This window comes from Pygocentrus nattereri, chromosome 13 (assembly GCF_015220715.1).
Source record: "Pygocentrus nattereri isolate fPygNat1 chromosome 13, fPygNat1.pri, whole genome shotgun sequence".
In the NCBI taxonomy this organism is placed as follows: Eukaryota; Metazoa; Chordata; class Actinopteri; order Characiformes; family Serrasalmidae; genus Pygocentrus; species Pygocentrus nattereri.
This window is the reverse complement of record NC_051223.1, coordinates 14,924,297-14,942,531: the sequence shown is the minus strand read 5'-3', so window position 1 is coordinate 14,942,531 and position 18,235 is coordinate 14,924,297. Positions and strand designations below refer to the sequence as shown.

Sequence of the window (18,235 nt, the reverse complement as noted above, 5' to 3'; positions counted from 1 at the left end):
CTGTAAGGCAAACACAGCCATTTTATGATTGTTTTTAGATTCTGATGTTTTGTGAATTCGGGAATCTTTTAAAAGAGAATTGTGATGCATCTAAGAAGCAATCATTTTGTCCAGCCCTACCAGTGATAATAAAAGTCTAAATAATTGAATCGCTGTACCGCAGCTGAACATTTATTGCAAATGGCAATTGTTACATCAGCTTCTTTTATGAATGATTCCACCTGGTAGCCACTGCTTTTGACTATGAACGTATTCTTTTGTTAGTTTCACTGTTAACATTACGTGTGCTGACAGCTCCCTGAGGCTTCCCTTACTCACTCAAGGTCAGATCATCATCCTTCCTCACCTCTGTAGACTACTGGCGCTGGCACTAGAGTGAGAGCGCTCGTTGTCTCTGGGCACAGATACGGCCTTCCAGGACTTTCCACTCAGTTCACTGACTGTCACACCCTGCCGGAAATATACTGCCCGGTCCTCACAGCTGATCCCCCACACCTGCAACATATCATTAGGGACAGGAAACTTCAGGGCTGCCCCATACATTCAGCGCTGCAGCTCGGTGGTTCATAAAGTTTAATAAATACACTTATTGCAATTTTAATATTAAACTAACTGACACAGGAAAGCCAGACTGTTAGTACTCACTTAAATGAAAATGATTTAAAGTATGTAAGTATATAATGAAATTTGCAATAATCTCTTTGTGAGATCTTAAGAAGTAGCAGAAGGTAGAATGTACACTGATAGTGTGTCTGCAGACATCAGTCAAGCAAAGTAGAGGATCAGTACAAATACAAAGTCGACGATTTATTTCTAACTGAAGCAATCATAAATGCTGACAAGTACAACCCCAATTCCAATGAAGTTGGGACATTGTGTAAAACAAATAAAAACAGAATGATGATTTGCAAATCCTTTTCAAACTATATTCAAGTGAATACACTACAAAGACAAGATATTTAAATGTTCAAACGGATAAACTTTATTATTTGCAAATATTCACTCATTTTGAATTTGATGCCTGCAACACGTTCCAAAGAAGTTGGGACAGGGGCATGTTTACCACTGTGTTACATCACCTTTCCCTTTAACAACACTCAATAAGCATTTGGGAACTGAGGACACTAATTGTTGAAGCTTTGTAGGTGGAATTCTTTCCCATTCATGCTTGATGTACAACTTCACTTCTGTGGACTCGCCAGACCACAGAACACTTTTCCACTTGCGAATCATCGTATTCTGTTTTTATTTATGTTTTACACAACGTCCCAACTTCATTGGAATTGGGGTTGTACAAACACATTTTAAAACATCACACAATACCCTCTGGAAATTCACACCACCAGCACATGGCTGAGACGATCAAGAAGTAGTTATGAAACAAAGAAGCTGCTGGTTTTCTCAGAACAATGGACTGCGACCCCAGATTCCACACCTCAACATCTTCGAATATATTTGGAATTACTTGGATTAAGCCTGAACTTTGGAGGTGTGGAAAATCGTTCCTGAAGATTTCTTTGAAAAACTGAAGGCAAGAAAAGAATGGATGCTCTGATAATATACTAGTAATATTAGCTGTTAAAGCTTCTGTCATTTTTTGTTAAATGCATGTTTTCTGTTTTTTTTTCTTATCTGACTCTGAAGAAAAAAAAATTCAACTGAATGTACTTAATTGCCATTTTGAATGGAAACATTTTTTTTTACAAATTTATTTTAAAAATGTGAAGTAAGAGGAGTAGCCCAAGCGGACTGGAGTCCGGCACATGATTTTGTCTGTCTGTGTGTGTGTGTGTGTGTGTGTGTATGTATACACTTCTCAAAAAAATAAAGGGAACACTTAAACAACACAATATAACTCCATGTAACTCAAACTTCTGTCAAATCAAACTGTCCACTTAGGAAGCAACAATGATTGACAATCAATTTCACATGCTGTTGTGCAAATGGAATAGACAACAGGTGGAAATTATTGACAATTAGCAAGACACACTCAATCAAGGAGTGGTTCTGCAGGTGGGGACCACAGACCACTTCTCAGTACCTATGTTTTCTGGCTGATGTTTTGGTCATTTTTGAAATGTTGGTGGTGCTTTCACACTCGTGGTAGCATGAGACGGACTCCACAACCCACACAAGTGGCTCAGGTAGTGCAGCTCATCCAGGATGGCACACCAATGCGAGCTGTGGCAAGAAGGTTTGCTGTGTCTGTCAGCTTAGTGTCCAGAGGCTGGACGTGCTACCAGGAGACAGGCCAGTACATCAGGAGATGTGGAGGAGGCCATAGGAGGGCAACAACCCAGCAGCAGGACCGCTACCTCTGCCTTTGTGCAAGGAGGAACAGGGGGAGCACTGCTGACCTCCAATGACCTCCAGCAGGCCACAAATGTGCATGTGTCTGCATAAACGGTTAGAAACCGACTCCATGAGGATGGTATGAGGGCCCGACGTCCACAGATGCAGGATGCTTGGCATTTGCCAGAGAACACCAGGATTGGCAAATTTGCCACTGGCGCCCTGTGCTCTTCACAGATGAAAGCAGGTTCACACTGAGCACATGTGACAGACATGACAGAGTCTGGAGACGCTGTGGAGAGTGATCTGCTGCCTGCAACATCCTTCAGCATGACCGGTTTGGCAGTGGGTCAGTAATGGTATGGGGTGGCATTTCTTTGGAGGGCCGCACAGCCCTCCATGTGCTCGCCAGAGGTAGCCTGACTGCCATTAGTTACCGAGATGAGATCCTCAGACACCTTGTGAGACCATATGCTGGTGCGGTTGGCCCTGGGTTCCGTCTAATGCAGGACAATGCTAGACCTCATGTGGCTGGAGTGTGTCAGCAGTTCCTGCAAGATGAAGGCACTGAAGCTATGGACTGGCCTGCCCGTTCCCCAGACCTGAATCCGATTGAGCACATCTGGGACATCATGTCTCGCTCCGTCCACCAACACCACATCGCACCAGAGACTGTCCAGGAGTTGGCGGATGCTTTAGTCCAGGTCTGGGAGGAGATCCCTCAGGAGACCATCTGCCACCTCATCAGGAGCATGCCCAGGCATTGTAGGGAGGTCATACAGGCACGTGGAGGCCACACACACAATACTGAGCCTCATTTTGACTTGTTTTAAGGACATTACATCAAAGTTGGATCAGAATGTAGTGTGTTTTTCCACTTTAATTTAATTTTTTAATTTCCATTGATTATTTTTGTGTGATTATGTTGTCAGCACATTCAACTTTGTACAGAACAAAGTATTCAATGAGAATATTTCATTCATTCAGATCTATTTGTTATATACAGAGTTATTTGAGTGTTACCTTAATTTTTTTGAGCAGTGTGTGTGTGTAATTATCTATCTATCTATCTATCTATCTATCTATCTATCTATCTATCTATCTATCTATCTATCTATCTATCTATCTATCTATCTATCTATCTATCTATCTATCTATCTATCTATCTATCTATCTATCTATCTATCTATCTATCTATCTATCTTCCTACTTACAATTCATGTACTGTCTTCTAAATCTACCGAACCTCTTTTAAGCATAGAGCAAAATGTAAAATAAGCACTATTCACTATTATACAAAACAAAACAAATAATAATAACAACAACAAGTACTTACATCAGGACTGTAAGCACTTTTGGGCACTAAACTCAGCATTACCTCAACAGCTTTTTCTATACAAGTTACAAAAACATATACATTTTAATTATTAACTACATTTTTGTGACCGTAGCCATGCCTACCCCTTTTCAAAACACATTACTGAGTGTGAGAACAACCCTAAAGTTTGGTGTATCTTTACAGGCTTGTAATTCAAAATGGAGGAGTTTTTGAGCTGTGCTCATGTATGTTTTTAAGTGGCCATTTAGCCTAGTGTTCCTTGTATCCCCATGTAGGAGAGCAGTGTTGCATCCAAGAGAAACACTCATTAGGCTTCTAATGTTTTGTGCCGGCAATATGACATCTCTCTGGTGCTGCAAGTATGAGGTAATTTGATCTCTTCTGTCATTGCAGCTCTTTCTGATGTGTTTATTGCAGAAATTTATATTATATTATATTAAACTACCAATTTATTGTGCAGCCCTAATCTAAATATCTTTAACATGAAATAGTTATCAGTCATAAAATTTTGATATTAGTCAGGTCCCATTACAATACTAGATTTTGTGCCACCCACAACTGCAAAGGCAAATGTACAAGTTTGCTCACCAGAACTTCCCACTGTATTATCAACAACAGTGTCAAAGTCTGGAAGCCAATTTCCCACAATTATTTAATCTTATTTACAACTCTTTTCACTTGGAGACCACAGTGTCTTTCTCCAAATATTCACACCATTTCTGCAAAAGCAGCAAAAACCAGAGAGCTGAGAAGGCAGTTGAAAGTGTGGAGTGTCCAGTTTCTTTCCACACATCTTCAGTCTGCATACAGAATTAGATCAAGTGATCTTGTTAACTTTGGTGTGAGTATCTTCTGTGTGCACAGAATACAGCCTTGTATAGCGATGCCTAGCTGGATTTTTTTTTCTGTTGGGCATTCTGCCCATGTTGAGGGGTAGTGTCAGGTGAGAGAAGAGGGCTGGTTTCAGCACTTGTAATTCCCATCCATACCACTCAGCATTCAGGATGATCACAAACACACACCCAGAGTAATTCAACCCTGCCTGTCTGTGCAAATCCCTAATGGACATAACACCCTGTCTTATATAAAGAGAAGCACAAGAGGAAGTAATCAGATAACTACAGCTCAAAACACAGAAAAACAAATGCTTTAACCAGTGCTAATGGATCCTCTGTGAAGTTCACTACTAAACTTTTTTGAAGACTTTCACCAATAATGTTTTTTAGAAAATCAGAAAGGGATAATGAATCCTAAAACTGGTGGTAAAATTGAAGGGGTTAACATACATATGCAATCACATAGCATAGCTATGCAATCTCCACTGACAAACATAGGCAGTAAAATGGGTCATACTGAAGAGTCAAGTGATTTTAAACTCGTCACTGTGAAAGAATCTTTGCCACATGTCAGTTTGTGCCCTGCAAGGTCTGCCCCAGTCAACTATAAGTGCTATTATTGTTATCTGTGCAAAAATTGCACGTTGGGAGCTTCATGAAATGGATTTTTGGAGTCAGTTTGAGTGGTGTAAAGTAAATTGCCACTGGAAATATGCTATCTGGAGTGATAAATCACACTTGCTATCATGCAGTCTGGTGGAGAAATCTGGGTTTGAAGGGGGATGGGAGAACACTAAATCCATAAAGCCAAGAGCAACGTTTGAAAGTGGGATAATGGTTTGCTGCAGTTTTTCAGGGTGTGGTCTAAGCCTTTTAGTTCCAGTGAAGGGTAATGCTAATGGTACAGCATACAAAGACATTTTAGACAACTATATGCTGCGAAATTTGTGGCAACAGGTCAGAGAAGGTCCTTTCCTTTTCCAGCATGACAGAAACACGACATGTTTTATGATGCGAGATCCATGGTTTGGTTTGATGAGTCTGGTGTAGAGGAACTCCAGTGGTCTGCATAGAGTACGGACCTCAACCGCACTGAACGCTTTTGGAATGTTGATTTTGAGCCAGGTCAAACTATAAATCTCCCCACCCAAGAATTCTATTTTGCTTCGTCTATAGCACCATGTGATGTAATACATGACTTTTGGTTCACAATCATGTATATGCAGGCAGAAACCTTTCAAATGCTGGCGCTTCCAACTGTGGTAGCATGTGCTTTGCTTCCTGTTAGAAAACTCATCTGAGAGAATTTCTACAAGGTTGAAGTTGGCTTTGGATTTGGCAGTTTTTTTCTGTTCCACCTTAAATGAAGCAGCAGTTAAATTCCAACTTTTGTCAAATTTCTCACATCATTTGTGCATGTTAGACTAAGGTTAACTCCAAAAGACTAGACGTTCCTTCATATCCGCTGCCTTGAATACAAAGTGGACTACTTTGGACAAGATAGGTGACTGAAGGTCAGCTGCATTTTTATTTAAAACATTACTAAACTATTGATGACAAACAAGTTACTACCTTAGCCTACTACTATGCTAAAACATGCTGAAATGAAAATGACCAGCAGACACAGACTTTATACCAACAACTATGATTCCTCACCTGGTCATTGAGGCCCACATTAATCATCACCATCTCGCCAACCATACCAATCCAGCCAGAGCCACAGGGATTGTGTGAATTGACTCCCCGTCTAAACCAAACCTGTTTTAAAACAAAGACAGAAACCCTAGCTGTTCACATCTGTAACTCACTATGGACATGAATGAACAGTGGAAGATTTAAAAGGGTATGTTCAATCACTCATTCTCTGTTTTTCTCCTTACTCTGTGATCTTTTGTCACAGCCCACACTACATTGACACCCACTGCTACATGTATAGCACCGACTTCTGGACTTGGTGATTCAACCACAACCCAGGAGGAGCCTGGAAATTTAGAAATAAATAGTTGCAAAATTATTGGATGCACAAGACAAATTCTGAAGCCATCTCTGTGTAAAATATTACCCTGAGAAAGACATTGTATAGACATTAGCTTACCTTTAGGGTAGTCTCTGCTGATGCCCTCTCTGACCAGCAGCTGCCCCTCCCACAGCACAGCCCATACCAGGTCAGCTGGTCCACAGCTAATCTGAACCACTTCCCCTGGTGTGGACACTTCCTCCCAGACTGAGCCCTCCGGGTTAAGATAGTGAATGCCATCCCGAAACCAGACCTGCACCAAAAAGTCCAGAAGAGTCAGTGACAATTAAAATATCTAATCAGACAGAGAACATCTTGATATGAGATTATTATGTGTTCTTTAAGTGGAAAAACAGCCATAATGTATTTTTGCATGATATTTTTCTAAATTCTTTCTATCTCTTAAAATTAAAGTTTTTGTTTCTGTGAACAAAACATTATGAAACTTTACAAACGTTTCAATGCTACATCAAACTACTCTTACTAAACACAAGTTTGGAAAATGTTCTTTCTATAAAATGTCTCTTTAAAGATATCACAAAACGCTGTCCCTCCATTTTATCACTTTTTATTTATTTATATATTTTTACAGACTTTGATAATGCTAGTTTTCTTTTACAATATGTTAAAATTCCATGATGAATGGCACTACAGAATTACTCAAGCACATTCCATTTAAAGAATACAATTTTACAGGAGAAGAAAAAACATGTTTGAAGATGCAAGGACAGCTTCTATGTTTTTCCATGTCTTTCAGGTGAAGAATTAAAAAAAGTAGAATAAAGGAAACTTTTAAATACATCATTATTCTACTTTTGGGTAGTCTCCAAGAAAAGAGATTTGATGAAAAGTGACAGCCCTCCCTGGAGGATGACTTTGAAGGACACAGCCCATTTTACTGTCACAGCTTGAGGTAGGACTGTTGCTTTTCATCACAGACCTCTGAACTGTCAAGAGAAATAGTAATTACATGATATTTTATGTAAATAATAAGTACAAAAGATTCAAAACGTGCAATGTTGCTGACCTTTCCCTGCAGAGAAACGGCCCACAAAGACAGACGTCCTCTAGGCTCCTCAGTGATCTCCCAACCACCACAGCTTATGTCATTAAATGGGTCAGGCAGAGAGCCAGTCTGCTCCGAGGGGATCTAAGGACATACACGTTATATGATTCCGATGCGCCAAATGAAAGTCAACTTGGAAACAATAAAATAACATGTCATACCAGAGATTTTTTTAAATCAGCACACACACACCTTAGCCCATGTGTCTTGTGACTTGTACCTCCTGTAACGTATCCATCGCCGACGACGTACACAAGAGTTCCACTTCTTGTCTTTGGTATAAGTGGCTGGAAAATCAATAGCATATGTCCAGCCCTGGAAATACAGAGATGATGAGCTACAGCTACAGAAAGAGCAGCACAGCATTCTGCTGTCACTGAATTAAGGCTGTAAAATGTAACCAACTTAAATTGAAGACTTCATTATAAAAATAATCAGTGATATTTTACCCTCACTTTTAATAGTTGTCAGTTTGCACAAAGACAACAAATATTTTAAGTTCTAATACTGATCTCTTACAGTAAAAAACAGTCTCTGATAAACATATCCATATCCTGTCATGTGTAAAAATTTGGGCACCCCTATTAAATTACGTGTTTTGTTGATTTTCTGGGTAGAAAAAGGGTAACCCATCCTCTACAGAGAACACACTTCTGCACATTTTAATGCAATATTTCTATTTATTTTCTGAATTTAACATATTGGTGACAAAAAACAAAATGTGGGCTGTGCAAGAGTCATGAAAAAATTTCAGAGTTTAGGTTTTATGTTTTTCCCTAATATGTTAAACCAAAAAAAGAAAAAAAATAATAGAAATGGTGCACTGAATTTTCAATTTGTTTGATCCATGGAAATTTATCTATAAATCTATTATTTTCCATTGGAATTAGAACAGGAGTATTGTTTGCTTATGACTGAGGCAAATGTTTGCTTATGACTGTCTGTATATTTGTTTACCATACAGCGTTCTTTTTCCCCTAATAACGTGTTCTGGAATCTCTGAAAGGTTGTCCAGTGAAGGAAATTTTTTTCACTTGGCCTTTGTTTAAAAGCTCTGATTACTGTACTGCCATCAAAATAACTGGTAGATCACATCATTACTAATGTACATGATAGTAGCAGCCTTAGACTTAATAGGCATATTCACTTACCCCTTTCTCTGTGGGCTCTCCTCCAAAGTTTTCATCCACATACCAGTCAGCCTCCCACTCCCAGTTTTCTGAGGGAAGCTGGAAGCTGTCTAGCGGCTGATGCGTCAGCCCAGTCACATCGCTCCATTGCCAACGGTCACTAGGCAACAGTCGATCTGAGAAGCCATCGACTGGGTTCCAACGCTGCCCCCAAACAACATCACACCAAACAAATAAGCTTTGCTATTAGGATTGCAAATCTTTAACCTCACAACAATTTGTATCTGAATCTTTAAGGAATTATTAAATTCATCATGGAATTTCAAATTTCACCCCAATTCAGTTTGATTTAATTCAGAATTACCTTTTAAATACAGTGAACAGACAAGAGTATGAACATTTATACAGTATTTTCACATTGGAAAATAACCTGAGAGATTTATATTGGCCAGAAAAAGAGAGTCCATGCTACATTTAATATAATTATAATGAACTACTATTAATTATAATATTTCAAAACCAGTGCCACTGAATCATCACTAAGATTCATACACCTGTACTTGCTAGGCATGCATTTCCCCATGTCTACAGCAGGTGTCATCACTTCTGGTCCTGAAGGGCATCACTATAGTTTGGTGTTCCCTGCTTCAACTCACAAGCTAATCATCAAGTTCAGCTGGTGCGTTGGAGCAGCCAAATCACTCATTTGTGCTGGCCTCAAGGCAGTCCAGGACCAGAACTGATTGCCTACTGGTCAACAAACTATCTTTTACGAGCCTGGCTGTAAGTACCTGATTCTCATAGGTCTCCTCTTGGTAGCGTATTCGCACGTCGCTGGCGTGAACGTTCAAGTAGATGTGGTGATCGCAGGCGATGCCCCAGCAGCACTGCTGTACTGCCGAGACCCGCTTGAACTCCAGGTGGGCATGGCGGCACTGCTCCCACTGTTGCCCTGTTGTGGACAGGCTATACACCCTCCCATACACATCTACTGCCCACAGGAGGGAGCTAGGCATTATACACTCTGCAGCACACAGACAGTCACTTACTTAGAGACTTAACTCTACATACGCCATTGAGGGTAATTCAACAGTTCAGATGCAACCAGGCCGCACAAAAGCACGTCCAATCGCAAATGGCCAAGCAAGAAACCTTAAAGGTTAACTTTTAAAGTGAATCCTTTTCTGTCATTTCACTATAATTTATTCTGAACGTCTGGTTTCACCGCTGTGAAGATTTCATGACTCGGTATGTTTCCTCAGAATGGAACATTTCACAACAAGTGACTATTAATAATACATTAATGACTGAATTATGCAGAAATATATAATATATACAACTGCATGTTGTACAAATGTGACATATTGCTTCCAAAAAGTGCATGAAACTAGGTCTGTTGAAAGCCCATTTTACTATATGAAAATGATATGACGTTTCCCTCATATAAGAAACAACGACGAATAATTTTCCTATTTCCAGCTCATCATGTCTATAATAAAATTACATAAGTTCTCACAATCCTTATGAGCCTTTCCTAAATAAACCGACTAATTCTCGTCACAACTCTTCTTCAAAAGGCTGGGCTGTTCTGTCTGTGAGAGCCTCTGCACCACGCACAAGTCTTTATGTAAACGCAAAACCAACAGCCCCATTTAAAGCAACTAACAAACATAAAGACAATCAACAGCTAAACACTGAACCTTAGACACACAAGAAGACCAAGAAAACAGCAGAACACCGCTGTATCAATGCAAAGTAAGTAATAGAAATGTTCTCTGTCACACGTTCATGTCAATACAAGCAGGAATATCCAAAGGGAAATCAGAGCGAGGACTGTAAGATTGCCGTCTGTGCTCGCTTCCTTCATCTCTTAAGGCACCGGCAGTTCTGGCTAGCTAGCTCACTGACGATGGCGGTGTCATAGCAAGACAACATCAAATAAAAAGCATCTAGACCCTCAATGGCGGAAAGTGCTTTATTAAGCAAAGTGTAAGTCAACATGGTATCGTGCCAGTGCCTAGTGAATGACAGAAGGGGCTACTAGCTAGCCAACTTAGCTAGCGGCGCACTGGACACAGGGAAATGGCTAACGTTAGCTAAACACACATTTTTCGAGGGTAAGAGAGGAGGGAGTACTGCCAGCTGGAGACATTTCAGCCGCCCGACTTACCTTAACGCCACCCCTCATAGGGTTCATTCACTGCAGTTATTCTGAGGTCTGAACCAGCCTCATAAATCCAGTCTGAAACACGCTCATGTCCACTGTTTACAGTTCCAGCTCTCCGAGTCAAACGGGAAGTGATGGGACCTGCTAGGACGGGTTTAAACTACAGGTGGCGCTGAAGCTCTTAAACTCTCACCAAAACTGAGCAGTGTGTGTTTGTGAGAGTGGAGCTTGGTTTTCTCTTCTCTCTCAAAGATGAAAGCCTTCGGTGCTGTTTATCTGATATCAGTTTTGATGATCTACAGGTCTTGCAAAGTTGTCAGGAGTCGCATTTTCTCTAAATCTAAATCCAATTTTGGAAACTCGTGTTTTTCACTTATTTTCCTTTGACTTACTCTTTCTTATATAAGTAGATTGTTATAGCCACCCTCAGAAATGTCTTCTGAAAAATGCCGTTTTGACTGGAAATAAAATAAATGAAGGGGGGCCTCTGACTTTTCCCATGTCTATCAAACTTCATTTATAATTAACAATGTAAAATAGTCATAAGTATGCTCCTTTAGTATGTTTGGCCTTGGGTAACACACTAGAAAAGCGGATGAAAATGGGAAGTCCTTGCTCCACATTGTCATACACGTAAACACACATCTCAGTTTTCTCTGGTGAGAGTTTCAGAGCTTCAGGACTGAAAAATTCTACAGATGTTTCTGTTCATCCTTCCACTGTGAGAAGATAACCCAGCATCATGAGTCTGAAAGAGAGACGTCAAAAAGTCGTTACTGAAAGACTAAATAAGCAAAAAGAAGAAAATTACAAATTGAACAAAGAAGCTGTTGAAGTTCTCACAACAATGGACTGAGCGTCCCAGAGTCTAGGCCTCAGCATCACTGAATGTGTTTGGGATTACTTGGATGAGAAGAAGAACACTCAAAAGACTGAACACTGGTGGTGCAGAAAAACTTCCAGATTGAAAGCAAGTCACTTAATACTGAAAAAAGGAAACATTATATTTAGCTGTTGGGGTTTCTGTGTAAGCAGTTTCTGTTCATGTATGTTTTCATGCTGCATATTTTTTTATTATGCTAATAACTCATCAACAATAATTTTTATTATTTCATCATCCTCATCCTAAACCACTTCAGATAGGGTTGTGGTACCATCATCACATACCATATTACTGAAAACATTGATTCCAAACTTTTGTACAAAGTTTACAGCATATGCTTCACATGTTAACCGAGAAGAAAAATGTGTTTTTTGAGGTTTCTAAAATTCATACATTGCAAAGTTTGTCCTTTTTATTTAATATTGCAGACAGTCTTTTCCAGAACTCTTTAGCCTGTTCACTTCCATCCTTCTGATACTCTCATGCCTTTTTTCTTGACTCTTCTTTTTCTCTTCTTCCACTATTTCCTGTTTTGGCAACATTCTTATTTAGGTTGATGTAGTTAGATTTTGGCACACTTGTTTCTACTTCAGCTGCTGCACAGCCACTACAGGAGCTGCAGACATCGTCTCTCACGTATTCTCTCTCCTTCATCCCTCTCTCCAGCATCCCTCTTTCAATACATCCATCTTTTGTGTCACCAGGACATTGAATGACCTCCAGAATGTTCAGTTGCTTTTCAGTTCTCCTTTGCCACGTACATTACCTCATTACTCATTCTTCAGAATGTGTTATATTAGGGTGAAGTTTTTTGTTTGTGCTGCATGTTACTACATGTTCTTTCTCCATTGCTTGAAACAATTTTCAATCAATTGTCAGTTTTTTTTCCCACAATTTGTCTCATGTTCTCTCCAAAGTCTCTCTCATTTAACGTCTGCTTTCTCTTTGGTTAAATCTTCCAGTGTCACCTTTCTGACTTGGTCCATGTCATGCTTTTTTCAGGTCTTTTCCAGCTATCGCTCTGGAATTTTGTGTGACTTCTGCACTCCTGAAGGCTCATAAGCTTCTCCTGGTCCTCATTCAATGCTGTCTGCATTTCATCTTCATCACTGCTAAGATGAAGAGCTTCTGCTTCAGATAAATTGTAGCTAGTTTTGACTCTTCTGTAAAATCTCTCTTTTCATATTGGCATCTCGCTAGGAAAATCTAAAAACATTCAAACTTTCAGCAACAAAAAAGTCTAATTGAAGGAGCGCAGTCTCTGCATCTAATACACAGTCCCTAAAATGCTGGGACAGTATGTGAAATGCTTATATAAACAGAAAACACTGTATGCTTTACCTTGTGAACTCTATTATTTTTTGTGAATATATGTTTAATCCAAATTTTTGTTGCATGGGTACTTCATTGATGTATTTTGCACACCTTACAATGGGAGAGAATTTTGGACTGCAGGCAGCACTGATACTCTCTGATCATGCAGCCTTGCTGGTGTAACCTGTACAGAATGGCTAGGGGTTGTATTGTTGAAATTTGCATGGACGTCCGTGAAAAAGATGTCACCTAGAAGGCAGTATACATTACTCTAAAATGTTTTCAGCGTTAATAGTGCTTTTACAGTTAAACAAGTTACCCACTAATACCCCCCATGGCCATACAACGGTAGAGTCTGGTATTTGAACTTTGTTGGTAACAGTCTGGATGGTCCTGCTCTTTGGCCCAGAGAACATGTCCATGTCCATTACGCAATCCGATCAAAGTTTTCTGCAAATTTGTTGCTTACCATACTCTATTACTACAAAGATGTGATGTATCCAGTTGCAGAGCTGCACCTACATATGTCACCATTTTTAGAGTTGGATGGAGTTCCACCTTAAATCGTTCATCAGTCACCACCATCAGCATGCAACTATAATTGCAGCATCATTTAGGGCAAAAACAGAAAATCTAATCAAGAAGCTTTCAGCCTCACCAAACTTAAAACCAGAACCAAACCACTAAAAGCTGAAAGCATTTAAGGTTTGAAATTTGCACTGAACTTGAGATCAACCTGAGGGCCGGATCTGGGGGTGGGGCTACAAGGGCATTGATCCAGGAAGAAATCTGATTGGCCCCTTAAGTGCACTCGCCACCTCCAATCACATCAATGACAAACTCATTGCCTTTCAGTGAAAGTCTCAAATTTGAATGTTGAATGTTAAATACTGTTTTAACAGGGGATACTTCGTCAGTTGATGTTAGTGATGAGTCACATATGTTATCATTGTAGAATGGCTTTGAGAATGGTTCTTACATCGCACTTTATAATATACAGTTATAATAAACAAGTTTACTTGAAAACATGAAAGAATAAGTCTTCCTAAAATTATATAAATGAAATTGAGACTGGCCCGGGGTGCTCTTTGATCTGAAAACACAGTGATCTATTGCAGGGACCCTTAACCTTTTTCACCCCAAGGCCCACCTGGTTAACTACAAAGAATAGCAGCAAACATTACCCTGGAATAGACTGGCGACCTGTTTAGGATGTATCCTGCCTTCTGCCTGATGACAGCTGGGATATGCTCCAGCAACCCCCACGACCCAGAAGGAGAAGCAGCTTAGAAGGCGTGTGTGTGTGTGTATGTATTATAATGAAATAGGGTTACATTTTTAACCAGTAAATGAAATAAAAAAAATTGAATTTAGATTTCATGACAAATTTTATACATGCCATTTTCATAGTAAAACCTACATTTTCTGATAAATTCATACTAGAAATTCTTATCATAAATACATATCTATATCCTATCTAATATCTTATAGTAAATCTGTTTCTGGCTTGTCTTTGTTTTTCTTTCTTTTGACAGCCAATCTGGCACTTCATTTGGCTGTTTTTTAATATGTATGCCTTATTTCCATTGGCTGTTGCCTAGGACACCAGGGAAAATACTGCAGCATTAAAAAGACACCTGCAGATTAATCACCAGAAAGGTGACATTATGAACAGGTCTTATTCACCTCGGTGCACATTTTACATGGTACAGTGCTGTTACTGCATTTTTATGAATATGACCCATTGTGCCACTACAATTTCACCATATCATGAAGAAGAGTATCACTTGCTAAACTAATATAACATTCATTTTGAGACTACACAGTATATTACAGAAAATGGCCAAATTTACTTGTATGCACTTAGATCACAGTGTAGATGGTTAAAATGTTTAGCCTTTACAGTAACCATGATACTTTGTATAAACCCTTTCTTGTCTGTGCCTGTATAGAAACAAAAGGCTAAACCACATAGTGGCCTCTCAACCTCACGTTAGCCTGAAAGGAGTTCCTAAAAATTTGACACCGTTTCAGACCGGCTGTGAGTGATTAATCCTGATTACTGAACATTCACAAAGACAGAATTAAGTAAATACAGGCAGTGTTTCGGCTAATGCCTTTGTATTGGTGTACTCCTTAGGAGAGCTAAGCAGTCATCTGCAAATTACATCCCAAGTGGCGATTGTAGGGGTCCAAGCACTTTGCAACCTCTGGAGCCAGTATAGGTTTTTCAACAGATAGAACACAAATGACAGTGTTTTTAGAATGGCCTTTATTCATAATAAATCTTGACCTTGATATGATAAGCAATTGCTTATTTTAAATAATTCAAAATAAAGGAATACATATTTAGGGAACAATATATATTAAATACTTACTATTATTTTGCTCAGAACGGTCGTTCCACTGACAAATCAGGCATACAGCCTCAAACTAGTCAACAAACTGAACTCATCAGTGGATGGCAAACAGCCATGCTAACGACAACAATAACTTAACACTAAAAAATGGATGAATAAGTACAGAATACACACAGTGTTGGATTTGCAAGTATGGATTTATTTCACAAAATCTCCAAAAAGACACTGCAGTTCAAGACTAGATTACAAAGCTTGTGAAAGAGTTAATCACAGTGGAGCCCATCACTGAAATGGTGCAACTCTACATTTACAGGAAACAAAGTAAAAATTACAGTCTCTAGAATGCAGTATTCCCAAGATATTTGTTCTTTTACGTACAATGTCCTTTGATGCTGATGTCTTCAGAGTCATCTCTAAATTAGACACAGGAGTGTTGGATTTGAACTACACTTAAGGAGTGCTTAGAACCTGAAGGCATTTATTTGGCCCCTGAACAGGAACTGTGACTTCCTTACAGCCTAGAAAGAAAAAAAAAAAATCCTAGAACTGCCAGTGAATGAACCTCAACTTGAGCTCATATGTGCTAGTGGTGCTAATCTAATCTGCTTCTCCTGCAGTGTATGCAGTGTATGGTAATACCATCAATCCTTAAAACAAGATCTACGACAAGCTATAGTCTAACATTAATCCAGTAGCATAGGCAGACATCAACCATTGGTTTGTGGAAAAAGTACTTAGGCCAACATGGTAGATACACCCAAGAAGATGACATTACTGAGAAAAAAAAAATCAGACGTGAGCAATGAGATGTGCAAAGATGAGGAAACAACACATTCAGCAAAGGAATCTGCTGTATAAGAAGCTAACTTTAGCTTTGTCTATGTTTGTGCTGTAATGGAGCGCTCAAACTTGCTGACTAGCAGCAGCAGCATGTACACCTTTATTAAAAACAAAGGTTTTAAATTTGTGGACTTTGTGTGTAACTAGAACCATAGGGTCCATGAGCATGTTAAAGCTCCCCTGAACAGACTGCCTTGTTTGGAGACTGGAGAACACGTTTCCACTGCTCCTAATGAGTCTAGTGGCAGCATGATTTACACCATTCTACTCAACGCCTGGCATTGAGCATATTGAAATTAGGCTTGTGTGAACCTGCTTAGTCATGGAAACCGATTTCATGAAGCCCCCTATTCCCAGTTGTTGTACTAATTTTGCTTCCAGAGTTTGGAATTCTTTCAAGAGTGATACAATGAAGGTGATCTGTACATGCTATGCATTTTAGCATTCTGCTGCCCTGCGCTGTGAGTCTGCATGGTCTTCCACTTCATTGCTGAGCTGCTGTTGTTTCAGGACTTTTCCATTTGACAATAAGGCTTTTGTGCATCTTCTTTCATCCTGCTAAAAAAAAAAACATCTTGGGTGTCTCCTCATGAAACTATTTGAGAAAATATCAAGAGTGTGCAAACCCAAAATGTGCAAACCCAGTGTGTACATTCAGCGAAAGTTGAACATACTCAAAAAAATCCACCATGCTTAGGTTGATTTCAGGAGTATGGTGTTGATGGACACCATTATCCCATAGTGCAATGCAAATATGATAAGCAGGAACAATTTACGAAGTGTCCATTTTCAAATCACATCAGATACCGAGTCAGGTGATCCTATGACAGCTATAAAACCAATCTATTAAATCTGACAAAACATTTTCAATTCATTCGTAGACATTTTGATCTTTTGAAGTACAAACATCACTTCACTTTGTACAGATATTTTTTAAATTAAAATTTTTATTTACTAACCAGCCAAACTCTTACACCCAAGAATGGTACATAATATACAGTGCTCAAATAAATAAAGGGAACACTCAAATAACATCCTAGATCTGAATTAATGAAATTCTCATTGAATACTTTGTTCTGTACAAAGTTGAATGTGCTGACAACAAAATCACACATAAATCATCAATGGAAATCAAATTTATTAACCAATGGAGGCCTGGATTTGGAGTCACACACAAAATTAAAGTGGAAAAACACACTACAGGCTGATCCAACTTTGATGTAATGTCCTTAAAACAAGTCAAAATGAGGCTCAGTATTGTGTGTGTGGCCTCCACGTGCCTGTATGACCTCCCTACAATGCCTGGGCATGCTCCTGATGAGGTGGTGGATGGTCTCCTGAGGGATCTCCTCCCAGACCTGGACTAAAGCATCCGCCAACTTCTGGACAGTCTGTGGTGCAATGTGGCGTTGGTGGATGGAGCGAGACACTATGTCCCAGATGTGCTCAATCGGATTCAGGTCTGGGGAACGGGCGGGCCAGTCCATAGCTTCAATGCCTTCATCTTGCAGGAACTGCTGACACACTCCAGCCACATGAGGTCTAGCGTTGTCCTGCATTAGGAGGAACCCAGGGCCAACCGCACCAGCATATGGTCTCACAAGGGGTCTGAGGATCTCATCTCGGTACCTAATGGCAGTCAGGCTACCTCTGGCGAGCACATGGAGGGCTGTGCGGCCCTCCAAAGAAATGCCACCCCACAGCATTACTGACCCACTGCCAAACCGGTCGTTTTGCAGGCCTCCTCCTGTTCCTCCTTGCACAAAGGCAGAGGTAGCGGTCCTGCTGCTGGGTTGTTGCCCTCCTACAGCCTCCTCCACGTCTCCTGGTAGCGCCTCCAGCCTCTGGACACTACGCTGACAGACACAGCAAACCTTCTTGCCACAGCTCGCATTATGTGCCATCCTGGATGAGCTGCACTACCTGAGGCACTTGTGTGGGTTGTAGAGTCCATCTCGTACTACCACGAGTGTGAAAGCACCACCAACATT

General features: G+C 39.9%; 2 protein-coding genes and 1 long non-coding RNA gene across 5 annotated transcripts in view; 1 reads left to right on the top strand and 2 right to left on the bottom strand.

Annotated features, from left to right (window-relative positions):
• tecpr1a (tectonin beta-propeller repeat containing 1a) overlaps nt 1-10,987 on the bottom strand; it is a 30,821-nt gene extending 19,834 nt beyond the window's left edge. The window contains exons 1-9 of one of the 2 annotated variants that reach the window (XM_017705551.2): nt 10,851-10,987; nt 9,472-9,704; nt 8,702-8,884; nt 7,743-7,865; nt 7,512-7,634; nt 6,563-6,737; nt 6,348-6,448; nt 6,124-6,225; nt 347-495 (exon numbers count right to left, since the gene is read on the bottom strand). In XM_017705551.2, the coding sequence (XP_017561040.1) occupies nt 347-495; nt 6,124-6,225; nt 6,348-6,448; nt 6,563-6,737; nt 7,512-7,634; nt 7,743-7,865; nt 8,702-8,884; nt 9,472-9,696 (1,181 nt within the window). In that variant the 5' untranslated portion in view covers nt 9,697-9,704; nt 10,851-10,987. Of the gene's footprint in view, nt 1-346; nt 496-6,123; nt 6,226-6,347; nt 6,738-7,511; nt 7,635-7,742; nt 7,866-8,701; nt 8,885-9,471; nt 9,705-10,850 lie in introns of both variants that reach the window. The other variant, XM_037544168.1, reaches the window with a different exon arrangement.
• LOC119264994 lies at nt 9,285-13,115 on the top strand. The gene is made up of 2 exons (XR_005131318.1): nt 9,285-9,463; nt 12,733-13,115. It is a non-coding gene; the product is annotated as an uncharacterized LOC119264994 (long non-coding RNA).
• Nucleotides 13,116-15,582: 2,467 nt separating this feature from the next.
• Nucleotides 15,583-18,235, bottom strand: part of baiap2l1a (BAR/IMD domain containing adaptor protein 2 like 1a) — a 28,010-nt gene continuing 25,357 nt past the window's right edge. For both annotated transcript variants that reach the window (XM_017705547.2, XM_037544423.1), the window contains one exon: nt 15,583-16,799. In XM_017705547.2, the coding sequence (XP_017561036.2) occupies nt 16,683-16,799 (117 nt within the window). In that variant the 3' untranslated portion in view covers nt 15,583-16,682. The remainder of the gene's footprint in view (nt 16,800-18,235) is intronic.